This window comes from Strix uralensis, chromosome 22 (assembly GCF_047716275.1).
Source record: "Strix uralensis isolate ZFMK-TIS-50842 chromosome 22, bStrUra1, whole genome shotgun sequence".
Lineage (NCBI taxonomy): Eukaryota > Metazoa > Chordata > Aves > Strigiformes > Strigidae > Strix > Strix uralensis.
Genome location: NC_133993.1, coordinates 11,839,960 through 11,863,575, shown reverse-complemented (window position 1 = coordinate 11,863,575; position 23,616 = coordinate 11,839,960). Strand labels below are relative to the sequence as shown.

General features: G+C 42.3%; 2 protein-coding genes across 4 annotated transcripts; one reads left to right on the top strand and one right to left on the bottom strand.

Moving 5' to 3' along the window:
- Positions 1-4,189: 4,189 nt before the first annotated feature.
- On the bottom strand, positions 4,190-10,930 carry LOC141953664 (ras-related protein Rab-18-B-like). Of its 3 annotated transcripts, none has more exons than XM_074892416.1 (7): positions 10,775-10,930; positions 10,646-10,701; positions 10,363-10,424; positions 8,294-8,366; positions 7,211-7,329; positions 6,265-6,331; positions 4,190-4,391 (listed from the first exon to the last, which is right to left on the bottom strand). In XM_074892416.1, exons 1-7 carry the CDS (start codon positions 10,837-10,839, stop codon positions 4,216-4,218), a joined length of 618 nt encoding a protein of 205 aa, XP_074748517.1. In that variant the 5' UTR covers positions 10,840-10,930; the 3' UTR covers positions 4,190-4,215. The 3 variants fall into 3 exon arrangements, with proteins under 3 accessions (XP_074748517.1, XP_074748518.1, XP_074748519.1); XM_074892417.1 differs by having other exon boundaries at positions 10,781-10,863; XM_074892418.1 differs by lacking the exon at positions 4,190-4,391 and adding an exon at positions 4,425-5,016.
- Positions 10,931-10,939: 9 nt separating this feature from the next.
- On the top strand, positions 10,940-23,519 carry DUSP3 (dual specificity phosphatase 3). The gene is made up of 3 exons (XM_074892412.1): positions 10,940-11,196; positions 18,483-18,709; positions 22,231-23,519. Exons 1-3 carry the CDS (start codon positions 10,955-10,957, stop codon positions 22,434-22,436), a joined length of 675 nt encoding a protein of 224 aa, XP_074748513.1. The 5' UTR covers positions 10,940-10,954; the 3' UTR covers positions 22,437-23,519.
- The last annotated feature ends 97 nt before the right edge of the window (positions 23,520-23,616 follow it).

Sequence of the window (23,616 nt, the reverse complement as noted above, 5' to 3'; positions counted from 1 at the left end):
TACCAGTGTCACTGAATCTACATTAGCTCTAGCCCAAAAAGTTGTGTAGAACAGTCACCTCTATCTTCTTCTCCAACTGTGTACCCTGGCACCCTTTGTGTATTGTCCTGCCTCTATGCATTGAGGTTCCCATTCCTACAATAAACACTGCCAGTAGGGAAAAAAAAGATTCTAAAGAAAATCAGAAGGTGAATTTAATTCAAAGTCCCGCTTTGTAAATAGTGCCAAAAGCTGTAAGTCAAAGTACTTACGCAAACTTGAAACTCCTCTCCTTTATCCCTCTCCCCTGCCTTGCTCACACTTAAATTTATGTAATTTTTCATATTTCCTTTTATGGTTTGTAGTATTCCAGGATGAGCCTTGGTTAACATCTACAGTTTTCAGGTGGTCTTCCATACATTGGCTGTATCTGAAACTGCTTCCCTTTTTAGAAAGCAGTTGTGTACAGTACATCCAGGGCATGCTTCAGTCATCAAGCTCAAACATACATTCAGATGGCTTTGAAGAATCCATTTCTCCAACCAGATTTGCAATAGGATTAAGATGACAATTTACTATAAAATAAGTACCTTCAATATAACTATGAGGTGCGCACACATTAGAACCCTGATACCCCTAACCCAGCTTCTTACAATGTGTACATTGTTTTTATAAAGTGAAACCTGCATTAAAACAGCATACCTAATTCTCTTGTGAGAATGTAAGGGATCTTGTAGCAGTCTGCTTAAAGGGGCTGGTGTTCTGCCATGAAAAGAAAAAAATTGCTATGGATTTTTCAGCAGGGCTAATGAGGCACTGTAGGAAAACTGTAATTAGTAGAAGTGTAATTCATCCTTTTTTTCCATACTCTTGCACAGCCTGTTCTCTCTGTACACCAATGATTTACTTATTAGCATTCTCAGTCAAGTCTTCTGTAGAATACATAACACTTTGTTAATATGGACTGTACATTCTTCTTCTTCCACCTCCTGCCTGTGAATATGCCACAGGTTATCTTAGTGATACCTACAGATTTTTAATACATAATATTTTAATAATCAGCCACCACTGCCTTTTTGTAAATTATAAAGATCATGGGGGTTTTTTGTAATAAACACATCTTAGTTTGTCTAGAATGAGATACAAAGTATGTAAGTTCAAAAAACACCCATCATCGGCTACCTTTTACAACCAGGTATCCCAGATACCTCACATTTGAGGTATTAAGAATACATTAAAACACTACTTTATTTTGTCTTTTCAGATAGTATAGAAAAACTTGTAGAGAACCTGAGGAGGAGCAAGGGAAATATGGGGTACAGTTACAAAGATGCTTTCCCTTACAGCTGTCATTGGTAATTGAGCACAACCCATCATAAGCTGTGTTGGGGGGGGGGTGAGAAAAAAGCTACAATTATTAGTAGGAAAACCTGTGAACTTCTCAAATTTCTAATTAGCAAGTTGAAAAGACATAGCAAAAAAACCTGCCTAGGATTCAACAGCTTCCTAAACTTTCAGTGAAAAGTTGGCTGGGGCTGTTACTGAAAAGGTTCCATTTCTGTGATGTAAAAGCAAGGTTCTTGTTTTGGTGATCTTTTATAAAGAAACAGAACACTATGGTTTATTGCTCTGCCCTAACTGAAATTAATATTTTTGCTTATGCATGTGAGTAGACAATTAAGTCTTGAATGTAATATATTGGCACATTTTCTTTATATGAAAATATTCTCAATAAATATTGCCAGTATCAGAATAAAATAGCAACAAAACACAACTTCAACAAAGCAGCCATTAGCACTAAGACCACACATGCTTTTTTTTGTCTAGGCAGCCTTTCAACCCAAACTTCTGAATTAATTTTGTTCTAGAAAATGCTTCCCCCTTGGTCCCTTTCTAATTACCTAATACTTTTTTATTACTTTCAGATTTTTTAAGGTATAGTTTTTTCTAGTTCAATATACAGTTAACTAAATAGCTACAATTTTAAAAGCACCCCAACACAATTTATTTAGTTTGAAGTTCTAGTAATACTTACACAAAGCAAAAATTAAAACACATCCCTGCCAACCAGTCTTAGAAATCTTTGGATCATAGGTGGGTTAAAGTTAACAAGCCTCTTCAAAATTGGTTTTCCACAGTGACCTTCATTATTTTCCTGTTCTGCTTTCCTCTAAGCTATAAACAAAAATGAGCACATCTGAAAACACATTTTCTGGCTACTGAAATGATATTTGTAAGGCACATATATATACACACACGTATATAGTTAACAAATGCCTATGGTCAAACGCCTGTTATCTACTCCCACACACGCATTCCCAGCACCACCTTTCAGTGAATTCTGTAATCTGGCATTGGCTTTGGTCAACATTTCCATAACAGAATGTTAAGGGCTCTACCTTTTATCGCAGGTCATTGTCATATCCTTTCCCTGCACAGTTCTCTCTTAAATTAGACTTATGCCTACATAACTTCAGTTACTCTTTCACAGGCACCACAGAATAGGTGATCTCACTTGTGAAGGTCTAAAAGTCTATGTAGAAAGAAAGCAACAGCTGTTGTGAATAGGTAAGGGGAGGCAATGATAATACACTGCAGTTCAGTAAAGGAATGTACTACATGTGCAGGCTCTCTCAGTGCAAATATGCATCTGCAAATACAGAATCAGAAATCACCTTGCTGGCTTGCCTTGGATGGCTGGTTGTAAAGTTAATCAAATGTGGGGAAATCACAATGACAAAGCAAGTTTGTGGTTGCAGTCCATGCATTAAGCTCGTTTGGAAAAACACTTTAGAACTAAGGTTGCAGAAAAGAACCAGGACAATAGCTAGAGAAAGATGCAGTCAAAGCTCTAGCAAGGATCAACATTTCCATGTCTGGATGGTATAGGATGATAGGCAGCATAAATTTGCACAAAGTGACAGTGACTAGTGGAAGCTCTGGAAGAAGAAAGAATGCAACATAAAAGCATTTCAGTAGACATTTTATACACAATGAAAAGGGTTGAAATCTCCAAAAAGTGGATCACTTGAGTGTTTGTTGCAGAGGGTGTGCACATGTGTATGAAACAAATTTTGTATACAGAACGGACTGAAGGCAGAATTCCGTAAGGACACTATAGCAGATGAGCCTACAGGGAGCTCCAGGATGAAAATGCAGTTGAATTCTAAAAGTAACAGCAGAACAGAACTCTCAAAAGGCATTTAACTCTTCAGGGGATGAGGTAGGAAGGTACTGCCACCCAGTAGGTGCTAATTTACCTATTATAGATGGCCCCTTCTGAAGCTGAAACGTTTCATCAAGCACTCTTTCTACAGGAGCCCTTCTGTGGATATAATTTCATGTGGGGCAGTGCAGCTTTTCAAAAACATTGTGAGTGGAAATGAAAGGCTGGCAGCTATAGTTCTACTTTTGTAAACTACAGATCCATCCCATAATATTATGCAACACCCTCCTTTCTACACACATGCACACACCTGCTCACTCCAACAGTCCACCCTCCCTGTCCTTTGCCATACCTCATCTAGCCTTTCCAAGAGCTGCTTTGTATCTCTTTCAATCTGGCCAAGCCACTTTTGATCCTCTTGGCCAAGGGATAACAAGTCTGTAGTATCATTCTCATACGAATCTTCACTGGGCTACCTCTCACAGTTGTTACGTTGCCCTATTCGTTGCCCATATACATATGTATTTTTTTAAAAACCACCACCTCCTCTTCATTTCTGCACTTGGTCACATGCAAAGTCACCACATTCTCCTACTGTTGTCCTTACTTCCTTGTTTTCCTTCTCCCAGCAGTCCCATTTATATATGTGTATGAACAAACCAACAAGATAGGAAAGCAGGAACACATTCAATTTTCTTTTTTCCAGTCCTTACCCTTTCTATCATTACTTTCATTTGGTGACTCAAAGGCTAAGGCAAGCCCCCTGCTCTACATTCACCTGAAGATTTCCCTACCACCTGAGGGATTGTCATGACACAAACTTAGGGGTTCCTAAAAAAATTAGTATTTTAGTTAGTTACCAGAAAAATATCTGGAGATATCAGCCGTGCATAAGGGAAGGATAAATTGTATTTTGTTAATGAACAAAAATGTATTTTGCTAATCAGTTTTGGATCTACAGAACTGGTGGCAGGTCAAACAAGGCACAGGCTAGTGCTTGGAATCCATCCCCCCTCTTTTTTTAAAAAAAAAAAGTCCACTCCATTGAGACAGAACAGCCACCTGTCCATTTAAGAAAGTGGACAGTATGCACCACATAAGCTTTTATTCTGCTGTGCTGAAGATTCCATTAGCTGGACTCCCCGCTTCTCTGTGCTTTTATCCCAAAGACTTGGTGTCTGCAGGATCTTTATGACTAGTTCCTCAAAGGCATGTTGCACTCCATCTTGTGTCTTGGCACTGGTCTCTAGTGCAGGGGGAAGAAGGGGGGGGGGGGGGGGGGGGGAGGCGAAGAGAACATTTTATCTTATTTGCAGGGAATATTGCACTTTGTGAGAAGTTCTTTTGGGACTAGAAAGACACAATTTTTTCAATGGGTGAATCTCCTCTCCATTCTCCCTTAAAGGCATGCTTAAGTTGAATACAATAAAGAGAAATGCACCCCAGTCTGAAGCATCACATTTTTTCATCTAAAGGAATTCCACAGCTCCCCATTCTCTCCATAATGGAGAAACAGAAATTGCTTTCAGGTTGTGATAGTAAATCTACAAGATGATTATTCCATAACTAAGCTGGGAAACAAACAACGCAGAGGAATTACATGTTTTCCCCTATGTGTTTGTTCCAGTTCCTTCTGGAAAAGTTTTCAAGAAGCTTCACTTAAAAGGTACTTTTTTTAAAGGGAAAAAAAAAAACCCACACAACACAATTTGTTCCCCATCTTTATATCTTCACATTGTGCATTTTATAGTTAGTCTAAGAATATCATTCTGCAACAGAAACTTGGAAATCAAAAAGAGATTACCCAAGGTCCTTGCTGATACCAGTCAGGAGAAAAATTCCAGTCTTCTGGGCTCCAAAATAAAAAAATCCTGCTAGTTTCAAGAGAATATAAAATTCATGCCTACACGATATATGAAGTAAATCTCTTTCAGAGAAAAGTACTTCCAATTTCAGTCAATGCAGAGTATCTCTGAAAAAAGTTAAAACCTACATCCAAGCATATGAACTAATGCAGCAAAAGGAAAAGCTCTTTTTCAAACTGGCAACCTGTCACAAGTGGGGTCCCCCCATGGTTCGACGTTGGGCCCGATGCTGTTTAGTATATTCGTAAGTGACCTGAGATGATGGGATCAAGCGTACCCTGATGAAATTTGCTGACAATACCAAACTGAGTGGGGAAGCGGACACTTTGGAAGGGAGAGCCACCCTGCAGGAAGAGTGGGCTAACAAGAACCTTATGAAGTTCAACAAGGACAAGTGTAAGGTCTTGCACCTGGGAAAACATAATCCAGGAGTGCAGCACAGACTGGGATCTACCTGGCTGGGGAGCAGCTCTGTGGAAAGGGACCTGGGGGTCCTGGTGGACAACAAGCTCAATGCGAGTGACCAGAGTGCTGCTGCAGCAAAAGAAGCCAACGGGATGCTGGGTTGCATCAACAAGGGCATCACCAGCAGAGATAAAGAAGACGTTATCCCACTCTACTTGGTGCTTGTCAGGCCACACCTGGAACACTGTGTTCAGTTTTGGTCCCCGCTATACAAAAAGAGAAGTGGCCAGGCTGGGGAGGCCACAGAGATGATCAAAGGACTGGGAAGCCTGCCATGTGAGGAAAGGCTGAGAGAACTGGATTTGTTCAGCCTTGGGAAGGGACGGCTATGGGGAGACCTTATCCCCATGTTCCAGTATTTAAAGGGTGGCTACAAAGAAGAGGGAGACTCCCTTTTGACAAGGAGTCACATGGAAAAGATGGTGGGTAATGGGTACAAGTTACTCCTGGGGAGATTCCAACTGGGCACAAGAAGAAAAATTTTCACACTGAGAACAATCAGCCACTGGAATAATCTCCCCAGTGAACTGGTGGATTCCCCAACATTGGACACTGTTAAGATTTAGCTGGACAGCTAGCCAAGATGGCCCCATCTTGTCTAGACCAGGCTTCTGCCAAGGAAGGTTGGATCCTTGAGGTCCCCTCCAACCTGGTATTCTATGATTATTAGGTACTAAAAAAGAAGTAAATCAACCTATCAACCTGAAATACAACTGTACACTTCATTCATGCTCAGCAATACCAAAATAAACATATGAATATACAAGTTTTTGGCACAGGGTTACATACCTATGAAAAGTAGCGAGCGTTTCCTAGCAAACTGGAGTCCTTCTCTTCTCTCTACTTCACGATCAGGCTGCAGAGACGAATGAAGAACATGACTAAAATAAGTTATGCTTGCCTCTTTTAGGAAGTCCCTGGAAAAGCACCACTGCAGAAGTGAAGTTCTGCTGAAAACAAAAAAGTCTATACAGCCATGTAGTAATCAACTGGATTTTCACACTCTACAGACAGCTTACTGCTAGGCAGACTGCTGGGGGTCAAACTGAACAGTAGCAACGTCAAATCAGTAGGAAATGAATGTGTTGCTATCTTCTGAATCAACTAGGAGCAAGATATATGCCAGAAATGAGGTCTCAGTAGTCAAATAGCTGAAGAGGCACATCAAAGCATCTGAAAATTGACAGATTTGCAAGGAGACAGAAGAGACCTAGTTCAGGAGAGTCACACTGGAAACCTCTTGTAGTAAAGCAAGAGTGAAACATCTCACTATGCAACAGGCATCTAAGATTTTTCAAAACACCCCAGAAACAGACAGCAAACAATGTACCTCACACCCACACAGATACATACTCTGTAGCTATCTGAAAAGCTAAATTCTTCTTCCCCATCACCTGTCTGAAACACATTCCGGTCAGAAAGAAAGCAGCAGTCATACTGTTGCACTGCGGTTAACTTCAATGGTATACAGCAGTTTTTTCGCAGAACCTCTCACTATCTTACGAGAATCTCTCTCATCAATTGCATCTCCCCAGGAGAGGTTCCATGAAAGTCTTTAACATGATCTGCTTCTAAAATGACATACTAAGTGGAGCTCACCCAATCTAGGTTCTTCAGTTACAGAGCATATCACTTCCTCACACAACAGATGTGTTAGTTTCAGCACTTCTCGCATTTATACTCTATCATGACGGAGTAATCTGTGGAAGAGTGTAGGAGTCATTTCTAAACTGACCTTATCAGTTTTATTGCCAACTAACATCTTCACAGTGTTGCTTTTGGTGGTATACATTTCCAGCTCATTCAACCAGCTCTCTAGTCCTGCGAAAGTGTCTTTTCTTGTAACATCATACACTGGTAACAGAGGAAAAGGAGCTTAACAGCTGTAGAGTCTTGAACAATATTTACTTCATTATGGAAGAACTTAGTCCCTACTGGCTCACTACTGCCCCCCCCCCCCAAAAAGCAGTATTAGAGAATTACTGAAACATGCATCAACTGTATCCTCTTCTCAGAACCGGAACACATTGGCCATGCTCACCCCAAGTCACTAGGGATTACAGAACAGAAGCATCTCTGCAACAGATCTATGACTGGAATCAGACTTGTCAGTTGAAATCTTAGACCTGTTACTAGTTCTGAATTGGGCCAGAGTATTTTAAAATAGGAATTTTGTCACCTCATTTAATGTACAACTACATGCACGCACTGCTGCTAAAAACACAGATTCCAAGTAGAAAGTAACTTTTGGTCACTGGTAACTCCATAACTGCATTCACTCAATCACTAAGGTTTAAAAAGCTGCATCATAGTCAGAAAGAGTATTTTGTACAAGCAAGGTGCCTTCACAAACCCTGAGAATAAGAATCCCCTCTTTTTCCAATTGGTATTGTCACACAGAAAGGGACTAGCCATCCATTTCTTGTGCTACAAACCTCATGTATTACAGTCAAAATCAATAGTTTCTGGGGGAAAAAAATGTAAAAACATGGTGGGTGGGGGCAGAAACCAACACAAAATCCAGTTAGCCTTATTATCAGAAGCTCACCAAAGTAATAACTACAAAGCTAATAATTCATCCACTCAGCAGCCTATAGCATGACATCTCTGTATTTAAGTTAAAATTATTCTGAAGCAGCATTATTTCCTGCCAGTGGTTTTGCATACTCAGTGTTTGAACTAATGATGTAGTAATGTTTTAAAAACTGTAATTCCTCCGATTCAGTAAGTCAACCTCCTTTTGTAAAGACATGCACATTTAGGTAGTAATAAAGACCACACTTTTTGTAATCATGTTTTTCTTCCATATACGTCCTACCTAAAACAACCCCTTGAGCTCCTCGGTAATAACTGGGAGTCAGCGTTCTAAAGCGCTCCTGTCCTGCTGTGTCCTACAGAGGAAAAACAAAACAGAAAAAAACCACAAAAACTCAAATATATTTAGAACAAAAAAAGGTTTTTAACTACACAAGATAAACAAAGTTAAATTTTTCATGATCAGTATGAATATGTGAAACCGTTAAGACAGTAGATGACAGAAGCAATCAAACATCATCAGCAGCATCAAAAGAAACAGTAAGGAGGGGTAGAAAAGCATCGAGAGGACTTGATCGAAGGTTAAAGCAATAAGCACAAAAACCTGGAATCTGAGACAACAAGTCAATGGGGTTCAAGAGAAATACATAAAAGCCTATTGCTACAAGCCAAGCAGCTAGGCTTAATTAGTTAACAATCAGCTGAACTGAATGAGGTGAGGAGTAACTGGTTTTCCAGTGAGACACACTGCAGGAAAGGAGATGCAGTGGTTCCAAAAAAGTCTCCCTTTGCTCCTCCACAGCAGGAAATAAGAATCCAGTCAGAAAGAACTACTTCAGGTTTGCTAAGATTTTAAGCAGATAAGAAATTTAAAATCAGTAGTTTCATTCAAATATTACTGCAGTATGTCACACTTATTCTCACAAATCTTCAAAATAGCTCCTAAGCGCAACATGAAATTCAAAAACCCTGAGAACAAAAAGGAGGCAAAAGAATTACACAAATATTATTTTTACCAAAAAATGTATTTAAGTATATGTACAGATTACAACAGACAGACTAACAGCTATGTTATAATTTTTCTTTGTTAAAAAAAGAAACTGAAATTGGCAGTGTATGTACTTAATTTGGGTCATCATTACTAAGAAGATTGTAGTTTTAGGCATCTATGCCCACATGGACACTAAAGCAGAAGCCTGTTTTTGACCTTGATGCACTGTACATGCATTAAAGTTTTTATTTAACATTGCACAACTGCATTGTTTTTTTCCTCCCTAATTAGCAGTTTCTCCTGATGCTGTTACAGACTGCTGCAAAAGTGCCTCTTCCAGCCATACAACTTGTGCAAGTTCTGGCCTTGCTTTTGATTTCACAGCAAGGAGACACACCCCTGTGTGATTATTAGGGCAAACATATCTTGGTTACTCTCACCAAAGCTTCTGCTTTATGCGCAGCATGTTCAGAATACAGCCAATGAATACAGATACTCACTGGCTAGAGCAAGTGCGACTATCACTCTTGCTCTACATTCTGCATACAAACTCTGAATGAAAACAAGAAAATAATTCAAGTTTTGGCATTTATATTACTTTCGTTAATACCAGCCCAAGGCACATTTGTGCTCTTTCCAAGAGTCACAATTACTTAATTAGTAACAGCATGTTCTTTCTCAAATAGTTATGACCATACACACAAAATCTCTTCCTTCTAGGGCTCTTTCATGTCATTTAGGAGAATAAGTGTGGTGCTTTAATATTATAAATAATCCTGATCACACAGCTGCAATCTGATTTTCCTGTTTGCAGGTGCTGTGAATAGAGCATCAAGAAGTCAGAACAAATGCTCCAGTCTCTCACTAAATCTGAGTAAATAGTTCAGAACTAAGTATATTTTTTTTTCCCAGGATTTTATCCAAAATAAAGCACCTGGACTGTTTCTGGTATAGTATACACACAGAGCTGCAGCACAGCCCCTACAGGAAATCATGCAACCCATCCCACAGAACATCACTCCTCTGTAGTTGACTCCACTTAATTGCTGTCTGTCCTGGAAGTGCTTGCCTGTCCTTTCTTGCAAGGCCACATCTCCACAAGTCTAACACTTCACAGAGGGTTTGAGAAACCCAGTTGTACAAGTGCAGGGAAGAGCAGTCAAAATCTCTATTACAACCGAAGGAAGTCCCAAACATAGAGCAATGAAGCATTTATTAGTGTTTTGAAAGAACCCTGTCTGCAACTACTGCTGTACAATCATGACAGACACTCATTCCATAGGAAGGGGTGGGGGGAAGAGGAAAAAAACCCACAAAAAGAAGCTCTGGAAGTTTTCACATCTGACTAGAACAAAACCTACCCATATTGCAAGCTGTACTGCGTGGCCGTCTACCACCATTTTCTTCACTTTAAAATCAACACCTGAGACGTAGGAAGGGAAGGCTTGTCAGAACGAACCGGCGAATGCCCACTCTCGCAGCCAGCTCCCCCTGCCCCGCCAACAGCGCCCGCCCGCCCTCGCCGCCGTCCCCCTCCGGCGCTCGCACGATCCCGCCTCCCCATCGCTGCCTCTCGCCAACCGGACCCAAAGGAAAGCAAGCGAAAACGTCCCCCGGTCGGGGGCGGGCGGGTCCCGGGCTCACCGATGGTGGGCTTCAGGCACGGCTCAAACGCACCGTCCGTGAACCTCAGCAGGAGGCTGTGGGGAAAGAAACCAAGAGCTCAGCCCGGTACCGAGCGCGCCCCGCCCGCGCGGCCCGCAGGGCCCGCACCTGGACTTCCCCACGGCGCTGTCTCCGAGCAGAAGCAGCTTCAGCGTGAGGCCCACAGCGTCCATCCCCCGCGCTGCACGGGCCCAGAGCGGCCCGCGGCCGATGCTGCCGGGCTCAGCGCGGAGCTCGGCGCGGCCTCTCGCAGCGCCGCGCGCTCTTCAGACCCGGCCCAGCCCGGCCATGGCGGGCGCCGTCGCGGAACCACCTGACGCGGCTCCGCCTCTCAGGGGCGGGGCGGGCCGCAGCTGCTGCGCCGAGGGGCCGCGGGCCGGCGGGGAGCGGCGCGGGCCCGGCCCGGCCATGTCCGACTTCCAGATCTCGGTGGAGGAGCTGAACGACCTTCTGGCGAACGGCAGCGGCTGCTACAGCCTCCCCAGCGCGCACAGCAACGAGGTGGTGCCGCGCATCCACGTGGGGAACGCGTGAGTGCGTCGGGCCGGGGCCGGGGCCGGGGCCGGGGCCGGGCGGCTCGCCAGCGGCGAGGCCGGCCGCGGTGGAGGAGGGCCCGTGTTTGCCAGCCCCGGGGCGGTGCTCTCGCAGGCGTTTGCGGGCGGAGAGGGGGGAGGCCGTGCAGGGTTGAGAGGCGCGGGGCGTTCGCCCGAGAGCCGCTGGAACGGGAGTTTGAGCCGGAGGAAGCTGGGCTGTGGGGCGGAATCTGCCGAGCCGGCGGGCCCCGGCCGGCCCTCGGAGCCTGCCCTGGGCTGTGCCGCCCGAGGGCCTCGCCCTGAGGGGCGCCGTCAGCCGGGAGGCCCCTGGCAGCGGCCTGGGGTTCCTGCTGGGGTCTGACGGGGCACATGGCGAGGCACAGCTCATAAATGGCATCTGCTGAAATGTACCCCGTTGAAGTCCCGAATCTAAGCTAAAATAGAGCTGAAACAAGGTTAAGACTGAGTTGCTTAAGAATGAAACGCACTTGCTCAGCTGTGTCAGCACTGGGCTTTTTTTTCTCCTGATATTTCCTACTTTTGCTATCAAGTTGTGGTCGTCCACACAGAAGAGGGAGGAGAGGCAATGTGACATGAGGTATATGCACAGTATCATCTGCGGAAGCCCGATCACAACACCGGTGTAATAACCGTGTGTCAGATGAGTGGAATAAGCTGGAACCGGGTGAATGAGCAAAGCAGCAGTATGGATATTAGATCTCAGTTTAACCATGTGCAAAATGAGCTAAAGGAAGCAAGACTTTAATAGGAGTTGCCACCCCTGTCAGTGATTGATCAAATGAATGTTTCTGCACTCTAAGCACTAAAAAAACCTCATCTAATTAAGTATTCATGCACATGATGGGAGCCAGAGCAATACAGGTATGGCTATGATGAAAGCCCTTAAATGGGAAAAGTGTTCAGGGTTCACCAATAGCACTTCTTTTCTCAGTTTTATGATGTTTATTCTTTGCACCAAGATTATGATTTCCGTTATCTGATTCAATACTATCATATTCTGCTGATTCCCTATTTTGTCCATCTTTGTACACTTTGTGAAACTGGGGACTTTCTGATAATGTTTGTAGTATACTGGATCCCTGTTCTTACTTGAAGCTTGTAATTCCTAAAGAAATACAAGTCAAACCCATAGGTTTTCATTAACTTTCTTCTAAGCCAAACCAAGTGATGTTTGTCACTCTCAGCTAATGCAGGACATACACGTCTAGAGATAGGACCGAAATTATTATCTTAATGGACAATCTGACAACCACCTTCTTCATATTTGTAGCAGTTACCTAGAAGAAATGAAGTCATAGCCTGCAAGGTGATTTGTGCAGTAAATAATTAAAAAATAACTTTGAAGATAGTTGGCTACTACAGAGTAGTTTTCATTGTTCAGTAATTGATTTTAATTATGCAGTATGGACTTTAATACATTCAGATGCAAGGTTGTCTAGGAACAGAGAATTAATGTGTAAATTGCAGGATGGAAAATGTCTAGTGGAAAGCTTCACCACTGAGAAGGGCTTTTTGTGTAATAATTGACAACCAAAAATATCTGGAGCACCAGTGCAGTTTGTAGCATTAGAGCAGTTTAACTGTTAGTTGGACTAACAGACAATGTGCAGTACTACTATCAGTGTTTTTAAAAGGATGCTGTAGAATTGTGGAGGACAGCTAGAGGTAAGAAATAATTTTGTGGGCTGAAAAAGCTGTTTCACAGTGAGAACAGATAACCTACTTAATTTATCAAGACTTAGTAGGCAATAATATGTTTGAAGCATCCACAGGGAAGGGAGGGAAGATAATGCTGAGGTCTAGTTGAATGTATGAATGTCTATTAAGATTGAGTCACTGCAGGGTGAACTTTGATATTCTCAAATTGGAAATAATACTAATTCTTAAGAGGATTTTTTGCATCAAGTGAGGTTGTGGTATATTGTATTGTAAGAAACATTTGCTATATTAGTTATCATTCTGAAAGAATTTGAAACTGTGCAGATCTGTTCTCATGCCATTTCCAGCTACATCTCCCTCCTTTGTACTCTCCTTGCTTAAAGATAAGGCTGAAGAGAGATCTGTTTTTCTGACGACTCCTTCTCCTACGAACTGCTGGGGAAGTGAACCTCCTTTGCACTGAGCCTCTCAGGCTTTGTGCGTATGTGCATCCAACAGTGTGCAAGGCATCAATAAAGCTTCCTACTACTGTGTGTGAGAAATAAGCCATAGCTTTGTTTGGGGCCTGTATCTGCAGTTCATTAGCCTGTCTTGTTCTGCTCTAGCATCTGTGCAGAGCTTGGAATACATCTCGTATTTGAAGCTGTCTTGGTGCAGTGCAGTGCATCTGATTGGCGCTCACCTCATATCTCAGTTTTGGCCTTTGTTGCACAGATCTCCTTACTGAATCTCTAAGGAGTTGTTGGAAGCACTTTGTATTGGGCTCCAGGGAAGCCCGGGAAGGAGGTATAGCTGGAGAACTAACGCGGTCATTTGATCTGACATTCAAATCTATTCTTTGGCTTGGATGGATCAAACCGCTCTGCAATATAGGGCTACATTTATGACTACAAGTGGCAGAGATTTTACAACAATAAGAATTCACAGAGTAGCCACATATGTAGAGTTTTAACATGGGGGGGACTGGAATCCCAATACATGGCATAAAAGCAATAGAATTTGAACAGGAACTCAGAGGAAAAAATTAAAACGTCTGAGTGAGATTCAGAAGCTTCTGTTGGAAACCTTTTAGAATATTTTGTATAGGGGTGCTGCTGTCTCTGCTTAAGAGTAACTCAACTTTAGATAAAAACGACAATGCAGAGACATTCAGGTGGATGAGATTAAATTGGGTCATAGTGCAGAATAACAATTTACCTGTAAAATGACTTCAAGTTACAGGCAGAGCCAAAGTACTAGATCTTCCATGCAATACATGAAAGTCATAGTTAATAAAAACACAGAGGTAAAATGATAAAATAAAATACTTTGAAAATAATGATTTTGCATATTACAGTAGACAGTTCTCTCAAAAAGATTAGACAAGATTTGTGGAGACGAGTAAAAATGTAATATCACTAAATCACGAGTTATTATATAGGTGACAGACTAGCACAATTTGTATTTTTTCAAGCAATAACAAAATAAGAATTCAGGATGCACTGGAAGTACAAATCATTTTCTATTTCTGTACAAGCCAAGATGTGTTTAAGTGTAACATGTTAATCGGTGACCAGGACAGTTGGACAGAATGCATCTTTATCAGGGTTGCAGATGACACTGAAATGGGGGGGAGCAGTCAACACACTGGAGGGTAGGGTATTTATTCAGAGGAGCTGTGTCTTGTCAAAGCCAGTGTTTTGCTAGAAAGCAAGCAAGCTCAGCTTTCTGAACTACTGGCTGAGGGAATCTGTTTGAGGGTTTTTTTCACAGACTATTGCAAGCCTGTAAAAATTCAAGCCATGCCTCCAGAACTGTATTTGGCAAAAAGGTTCTGGTTATGAATGCCCAGTCTGAGTTTTCAACTTTAATGAGTGTGGGTAACCGAAGAAGCTGTTCTTAATGTGTACTACAAGTGCAGGTGTGTTGTAAAGAGTATGAAAGGCATTGTCCCAAAATTAATATTAAATTTAGTGACTGTAAGGGAAGAAGTGGTGAGGAAACAATTTTTCATGAACATAACAGTGGAAATTAAAATGTGTTAATTTTTTGCTGTTAAGACTTGGTTTATTTGCTTATAATCCCATATGGCGAGACTTTAGAGCCTCATGTACCCTTAATTGCTGATGCATGGTTCTAAGATCCATGCTTTGTGACTGGTAAAATCGTTCATCTCTGCTCAAAAGAAGAACTTTTGACCAGTGTTACTCTCAGAACGAGGAACTCTCAATTTTCCATATTGAGAACAGACAAGATGCTCTGATTTTTCTATGGGAAACAAAAGAACCTGATGTTAGTGTGTCTCGGCTGTTTGGAGGAGCTAGCGTTTCAACATCCAACAGCTGGAATGAAATGTTAATGATGGGAGAGACCCAAGGACTCTTTAGAAAGGGAGATAAAAATGGCATACAATACTGTATTTTTCACTTCTAGCTGTATAAGAAAATCATCTACAAAATTTGCAAAAATCATTTGCTGGGAATGAGTTTGCCTCCAGGGAGCCAGTCTGAGTTGCCAGATTCAACCGTGATTCCAGGACACGAGTTCCTGACCACTATCAGATATGTACTGATCTATATACAATTACTTAAACCATAAACTTACCTCACTAGGCATAGGAACTCACAGCTGAGTTAATACTTTTTGTTCTGGCCTTGCACTGTGGGATTTACTTTTGTGTTGCAAGCAGAATTCCCCAGGCACTGATACTTTGCCCCCTGGCACAGATGATGTCCTGCCAGATGGAAAATCTGTCAACATTTGTTTGGGTAATGAAGTCTTTACAAATATTTGGCTCATTGCCATAGTTGTTTGGCACAGACAGGAGAAAATGTAGAAGCTTCACTCATGCATAAGGATTCATCTGCTTACACTACAATTTAAGGGGTGAACAGTCATTAGGAGAAAAGGAATGCTCTAGATGTTCATATACCCTTGAATTACCTGAAAATTGTGAGTGAATGCACTCAGAGATTCATATAGATATAAACCAATGAATTTGGGTATTTATTTTAACTTTTTTAGAATAGCTAAGTGTTCGGCCAAAAAACCCTTAGGTGCATTGCTATCTCTTAGAAACTTGTCCAAAAATATACTGCACAAATGCTTATCTGGGAGCTCAGTTTATATTAAGACTCCTTGTATTTGCAATTTATGACTTGAGCCGTAGGGAGATTTTTTTAAAAGATTTCTGTTTCCACATCCAGTTAGACACATAGTAAAAGCCACCTTTAAAAACAATAAAGGGCTTATGTCTGTTTAGGCTACCTCCCTTCACAAAGTGTGCAGGAACTGAGTTATCTTTCAACTAAAGCCTTCTGTCACATTCTGCTAATGTTGACCAGTGGGCTCAGATTTTCCTAGGAGACCACACGGTGTGATAAAAAATACAGGTTTTTTTCTTCCCAGGAAAGTGAGGCAAATATGGGTACTGACATACAGAAATAATCAGACTCAGAATGAAGAGCAGTGGTTTTACAACAAAAAGGAGTCAATGATCTCCTCATGTTATTTAATTGTTATCTCCTACTATAGATTGTGTTTCAGTGCACAAGTAGAAATTTGTGTGTGATCAGTTGTGTTACTAAGCAGATAGATTGTTTGCCATTGTACAAGCTGGAGCTTTTATCAGAGCTTAATGGCATTATTACTGGATCTAATTCATTGTCATCATCCAGCCTGAAAGGCATTATTACATGTCATCCTGCTCAATTGTCCACTAATAGGGTAGTGTGTGCTCTATTAGCCACTTAAAGATGGAAGTAGGTGGTTTTGCTACAATTGTTTGATAGGACTGAGGAACTGGAAAGGGCTTAGCTGACCTAAAAGTACTGAGTGCTTTCTTTAGCACTTACACATCTTAAATACCACTCATCTGGATTCTTTTCCATTCAGATATTGATTTCAATTAAGACACTAAAAATTATAATACTTCTGATGAAAACACTGAGTGGCAAAGACTGAGTTTTATCGCTATATTGCTGCCCTTGTAGCCTTACCGGATCTTTCCATGTCTTCAAAGATGTTGAATAGCACAGGGACAGAGGACTATACCTCACAGGAGTCTTCAGATGAGACCATTGAACATTCAGGAACATTTACTCATAGTTACTTTCTATCTTGCTGTGGCCAGAGAAGGAGCCAGTGCTGTTTCACAGTGGTTAAAATTGCCTCCTAAAATGTCTGTTTGTCTGGACTGTCTGCTAGAGTAGCAAGTACTGCTTACCTATCCCTGAAACACTGGTAGCTGACAGTAGAGGCTTTTTATAAGTGGTTTTTAAATTATCTTATGTAGATAATGGTTAATCTTAGAAGTTACTATCCTGGGCTTTCTGTTATCTCCAGTATTTTCCTACTTCGGTGAGAATTTTATGTTCAGAAATACTTATAATTTTATGCCATAGTAGGGTCTGCTGTGCTTGACTGTCAGCCAAGAAAGTAGCATTCTCTCATGCACAAGTAGTGACCATGGCTCTATTTCTGTGAATTTATAATCTGTAGCTAATTCACTTCTGGGGACAGTATATTTAGCATCCATTAACAGAAAAAACAAAGGTTTTAGTTATCAATACCTTCTGGAGACCAGTGACGCATGGTATTCCTCAGGGGTCAGTACTGAGACCGGCGCTGTTTAACATCTTTGTCAGCAACATGGCCAGTGGGATCGAGGCACCCTCAGCGAGTTTGCCAATGACACCAAGCTGTGTGGTGCAGCCGACACGCTGGAGGGAAGGGATGCCATCCAGAGGGACCCTGACAGGCTGGAGAGGTGGGCCCGTGCAAACTTCATGGAGTTCAACAAGGCCAAGTGCAAGGTCCTGCACATGTACTGGGGCAATCCCAAGCACAGATACAGGCTGGATGGAGAATGGATTGAGAGCAGCCCTGAGAAGGACATGGGGCTGTTGGCTGATGAGAAGCTCAACATGACCTGGCAATGTTTTCAGCCCAGAAAGCCAACCGTATCCTGGTCTTCATCAAAAGAAGTGTGGCCAGCAGTTTGAGGGAGAGGATTCTCCCCCTCTACTCTGCTCTCGTGAGACCCCCCTGCAGTGCTGGGTCCAGCTCTGGGGGCACCAACATCAGAAGGACGTGGACCTGCTCAAGCGGGTCCAGAGGAGGCCACAAAGATGACTGGGGGGGCTGGAGCACCTCCCCTGTGAGGACAGGCTGAGAGAGTTGGAGTTGTTCAGTCTGGAGAGAGAAGGCTCCGGGAAGACCTTAGAGCAGCCTTCCAGTACCTAGAGTGGGCCTATAAGAAAGCTGGAGGGGGACTTTTTACAAGGGCATGTAGTGATAGCACAAGGGTTAATGGCTTTTAACTGAAAGAGGGTAGATTTAGAATAGATGTAAGGAAGACGTTCTTCCCTGTGAGGGTGGTGAGGCCCTGGCACAGGTTGCCCAGAGAAGCTGTGGCTGCCCCCTCCCTGGGAGCGTTGAAGGCCAGGTTGGATGGGGCTTTGGGCAACCTGGGCTAGTGGAAGGTGTCCCTGCCCATGGTAGGAGTGTTGGAACTAGATGATCTTTAAGGACCCTTCCAACCCAAACCATTCTGTGATTCTATGATAAATACTGAGATGATTCACGAAGTTCTAATTATTTTCTTGACACTTTCTATCATACAGGTTCATAGCCAAGAACATTATGAAGCTGCAGCGTCTGGGGATAACCCATGTTCTGAATGCAGCAGAGGGAAAGTCATTCATGCATGTGAACACTAATGCAGAATTCTATGAAGGCACAGGCATCAGATACCATGGCATTAAAGCTAATGATACACAAGAATTTAACCTCAGTCGCTATTTTGAGGAGGCAGCTGATTTTATTGAGAAAGCACTTTCCCAGAAGGATGGTAAGGCAAACTGAAATATCTTTGTACCGTGTTTTCTGTGCACTGCATATGTTTCTTAGCAATTTATTTTACTGTTTAAAATGGTTCTTTGCTCAGATTATCAGCTGAGCGACCAAGTCAGGAATTCAGATTGAGGCTCTGGATCAAAGACACCAGAATACACAATAAGACATCTTAATCTTCTGTCTATACCTGTAGGTCTCCAGTATATGACAAATGGAAGTCTGTCACTGTAGGGGTGACTTTGAAAAGTGAAACAGCTAGTGCATCCTATAATAGTGCCTTTCTGGGAAGATATGTTCTTATTTTTCCTTAGAAGTGGTAAATCACATAAAAAATAAAATAAGTTCAGGATCTAAAAGTTGTTGGGGGCCCCAATTACCGTAAAACCCTGAGAACAAGGGCACGAAAAAAGAAACCAACATCCGCTATACTTCAGCAGCCAGGAAGCCCCATTTTCATTGGGGTGGGTGCACCTGCCCCACACACCAGAAATTATAAATTAAAGGCAGAAGTGATACAAGTAATGCATTGCTGAAGAGTATACACACAACTTGCTATATGTTTTTTTTCCCAAATGTACAGTAAGGATAGAGACTGTGGCCTTACAATTTTTATTACATTTAAGTCATTAAATTAGGATTGCAGGAAGGCTAGAGATGATATTTGCATTGTTGTTGATTGCCTCATTTCTCTACAGTGTGTTTCCTCAGAGCAGAAATCCTAGGACATAGTGCAGTGGGCCAGACGGTGTTTGTTGTTGTCTTACTATTTCAGAATACCAGTTATTTCTACATACGCTTAATTTCTTTCTTGTTTCATGACTGAATGTGAAAAAGGAGGAACAAGAGCTCCCACAATTCTAGAAGTTCTTTCTCCAAAATGGACAAAAGGGGTGCTAGAGCTGTGTTGTGCTTTTGACAGGTGAAAAATTTTACCTCTAATCTGGCGGAATATGAAAAATTCTAAAAATTGAAATGCAACTCTTCCAGTTAGCATTGTGACTCACTGAAACAGGCTGCAGTAGGAAGGGTCTAACAGTGCCAGCTGTGCTGTGACTGTCCCTACTCAGTTTGATCTAAACAGTTGCAGAGGCCATCTGAATTTACAGTAGCAGTTCTATTTACTGAGTCTTTCAGTCTTAGTAGTTGTCTACCATGCCTGCCACTGTTGTTTTACTGTGGTAAAAAAAGAGGAGCTTTGTAGCTGGGTGATACTGGACCCAGTTTTAAGATTAGCTAGCTACTGAAATTTGATAGTTTTGTTTGACATTGAAATGTAGAGTAAGGACAATGAAGTGGGATGCAGTAGTATTTTCCTTCAATTCCATTTTAGCGCTGTAGTTGCATGAAGTTCTGGACAGCAGGTCTGGTGTACTAAAGGTCTGGCAGGCAGCCCTTAAGACAGTGCCTTTCACAGAGAAAGGCTAGAAACCCTTTTGCTTCTGACCATTTGCAGAGGGAGAGTCAATTCTCTTACACATACATGACCAAGAATCTCTAAATCTTACTAATTTATGCCTACGGGCTCTCAAGAAATGTTGAAGATTAATTGTTTTAGCTGTTTTAACTTAGTACTGATTAGAGATTTGCCTTGAGATGAGAAGCCTCTGCAGCTCAAGGCAAATGTGGTAACAGGCTTTCTGTTGCTGTAGTTCAAAGCAAGTTGTGGTTATGATGAAAATGTGTGTGTATGGTTCATCTGTTCTCTTGTCTCAGAAAAAAATTCACTCTGGAGAGTAGCCTTGGGCCATATCTCCCACTGCATTTGGGAAGGGGAAAATTTTTGTGTCTGGAAAAGCAGGTCAAAGAGGAAGCAGCTGAGAAGCAATACAATCGAGTTACATTTCTCAAAGGGAGCAGTGGCCTGCTTTATTGTTGTTGGATACCTCCCTACAGAATTTACCCATGTGGTGGTTTAACTTTGTGTGGATGCCAGGTGCCCACCAAGCTACTCTATCACTTGCCCTCCTCAGTTGGAGAGGGGGAGAAGAATATGAAAGGCTCATGGGTCAAGATGAGGACAGGGAGATCGCTCGGCGATTACTGTAACAGGCAAAACAGACTTGACTTGGGGAAATTAATTTATTACCAATCAAATCAGAGTAGTATAAGAAGAAATAAAACCAAATCTTAAAACACCTTCCCCCCACCCCTCTTTTCTTTCTGGGCTCAACTTCACTCCCACTTTTCTCTACCTCCTCACCCTGAGCAGCACAAAGGGACAGGCAATGGGCACTGCAGTCAGTTCATTACATGTTGTCTTTGCTGCTCCCTCCTCCTCACTCTCTTCCCCTGCTCCAGCATGGCATCCTGTCCACATGGTGCAGTCCTTCAGGAACAGACTGCTCTAGCATGGGTCTCCTACAGGGTCACAAGTCCTGCCAGGAACTTGCTCCAGCTTGGGCTTCCCATGGGGTCACAGCCTCCTTCGGGCACATCCACCTGCTCCAGCATGGGGTTCCCCATGGGCTGCAGGTGGATCTCTGCTCCACCGTGGACCTCCATGGGTGCAGGGCACAACCTGCCTCACCATGGGCTGCACCACGGACTGCAGGGGAATCTCTGCTCTGGTGCCTGGAGCACCTCCTCTCCCTCCTTCTTTGCTGACCTTGGTGGCTGCAGAGTCGTTTCTCTCACATATTCTCACTCCTCTCTCCCAGCTGCTGTTGCGCAGCAGGTTTTTTCCCCTTCTTAAATTACAGAGACACTACCAACATTGCTGAGGGGCTCAGCTTTGGTCAGCAGCAGGTCTGTCTTGAAGGTGGCTGACACTGGCTCTGTCAGACATGGGGGAAGGTTCTGGCATGTTCTCACCCCTGTAGACCCTCCCACCACCCCAAAGCTGCCATGCAAACCCAATACAACCCAACAAATAATCTACAATGAGTTCCCTAATCCATTTAGCTGGAAGCATTTTATTGATGCTGGCATAGGTGTGATTAGAAGTTTCTGGTTCTTGTTGATGCACGGTCATCAGTTTCATTTACTTGAGTGTTAATGTAGCTTTATAAATAGGCAGGTATGATTCAACATGGAGTTAGCATAGGAATTGGCAGCAATGCAGCAAAAAGGCTGGCTATCTTTGAGATGCGATGTGTGACAAACAGCATATTTCTCTGTCTTCAGTGTATTTTAAACTTTATTTGTGCTCTTTGAAGCACATCTTTAGGGGTCATCTTTAGGAGCAAGGCTTATTCTAAACCACAAGAGGTTGGAGAAGTGTAGTAAATAGACACAGTTTGACTCTTTGTAATATAGTAGCAAATATGACTTAGTAGGAATGTTTGATATACAACCATTTTTTTTTTCTGCATTATTCTTGATGACAGATTGTGTGGCTACTAACAAAGTGATAGCACCTTTCTTCCAAGTTCTGCATGTCTTCTGCAGCATTCGGAATTTACAGTTCTCAAGCTGCTTAACAACTAAGATTATTACGCTTTACATCCTAGCTATTTCATGTTGCTTTTCAAACATATATTCCAGTATAACCCAAATTATGACCTGTCTTCCCTGCAGGACAAGTGTTTGTGCATTGCCGTGAGGGCTACAGCCGTTCTCCTACACTGGTCATCGCCTACCTCATGCTTCGCCAGAATATGGATGTCAAGTCTGCATTGAGCACTGTCCGGCAGAAGCGAGAGATTGGCCCCAATGATGGCTTTCTAAGGCAGCTTTGTCAGCTCAATGAGCAATTAGTGAAGGAGGGCAAACTGAAGCCCTAGAACAGAGCACCATAGTATTTTTTGAAGTTTCTCAAACCATCAGAGGACATCTTAGGCGCTTTAGATTCCCAAACCCCAACCACCAAGCTAAATCACATAACGTGAGAGAGACAGAATTCCTGCTCTTGTCTATTGATAGTATCTTTCTTGAATTCTGGGTCTGTCTTTCAAGATGACACAAAATTGTGTCACTGTTTGGAGCTGTTGCAATAAAGAGATGTTTTTAGAGGGGTAACTCCAGTGATAAAAGCTGTCTTCACATGTATTTCAGAGCCCCCTGCAGACTCTGTAGCATATGTGGTTTGCACTGACACTGAGTATGATTCATTTAAGCCTTGTCTTGTATCCCACCAGAGCACCATTTTCTGAGAGCCCCAACACATCTCTTCACTCACTCTTAATTGAAGTACTGTAATTTCTAAAGCTGCTTCTTCATGCACACAGGTGCCTAAAGTTTGAGTGTAGGAGCTTCAAGGAATGGAGAAGCATATATGCAAATGCACAGATGCACTCGCTTGTAAAATGAAGTGTATGCAGTGTTGTGTTTAGTGGATTTATACAATACACAGTGTGAGGTAGTAAAGCCATTCAGAGCCCAATCTTGATGCACACTGTTTTCAAGAATATTCGTACCTCTTGCTGTTGCGATTGACATGAAATAGTCTGATACTAAATGCTCCTTTATTTTTGTTTTGAAGTCATACTAGAAAAAAATGTCAACAGCAAATGTTGAGGAAAAAACTTGAGAAAGGAAGAAATCATGTCTAAATTTAGGAGTGCTTGTACTAGATGTATGATAAAGTCCTAAGTATCAGAATATAATGGCTCCCAAGGCTTGCACTGAATTACAGTATCTCTCTCCCTTCTTTACTATCACTGTTTATCAACATAAAATGGAATGAGCACATATGCAGATTACTTCCAGTAGGCCAGCACAGGTGTGCTTACAAAGCAGTTTGCAAAAGTACACTCGAGTTCTTGGATTGCTTGCCTGGTATCGTCAAATAGAAATTAGCATTGTTACATACCACATGGAATAGGAAACATTTCCTTTCTATTAAAATAAATGACATCTTGATTTGACGTACAAATGAAATGAGTCATTGCAATGCTGGGAGAGAGCGCGTTGTTTCCAGTATGCCTGACAGTGTGTAAATGTGTACCTGTGAGTTATAGCACT

Bases quoted from the DNA above. Each gene is read 5' to 3' on its own strand.
- LOC141953664 (XM_074892416.1), bottom strand. From the start codon at position 10,839: ATGGACGCTGTGGGCCTCACGCTGAAGCTGCTTCTGCTCGGAGACAGC. The intron at 10,702-10,774 runs GTGCGGGCCCTG...CTTTCCCCACAG, and splicing joins AGCGCCGTGGGGAAGTCCAG to CCTCCTGCTGAGGTTCACGG. The intron at 10,425-10,645 runs GTGAGCCCGGGA...CCTACGTCTCAG, and splicing joins GTGCCTGAAGCCCACCATCG to GTGTTGATTTTAAAGTGAAG.
- DUSP3 (XM_074892412.1), top strand. From the start codon at position 10,955: ATGGCGGGCGCCGTCGCGGAACCACCTGACGCGGCTCCGCCTCTCAGG. The intron at 11,197-18,482 runs GTGAGTGCGTCG...TCTATCATACAG, and splicing joins CGCATCCACGTGGGGAACGC to GTTCATAGCCAAGAACATTA. The intron at 18,710-22,230 runs GTAAGGCAAACT...TCTTCCCTGCAG, and splicing joins AGCACTTTCCCAGAAGGATG to GACAAGTGTTTGTGCATTGC.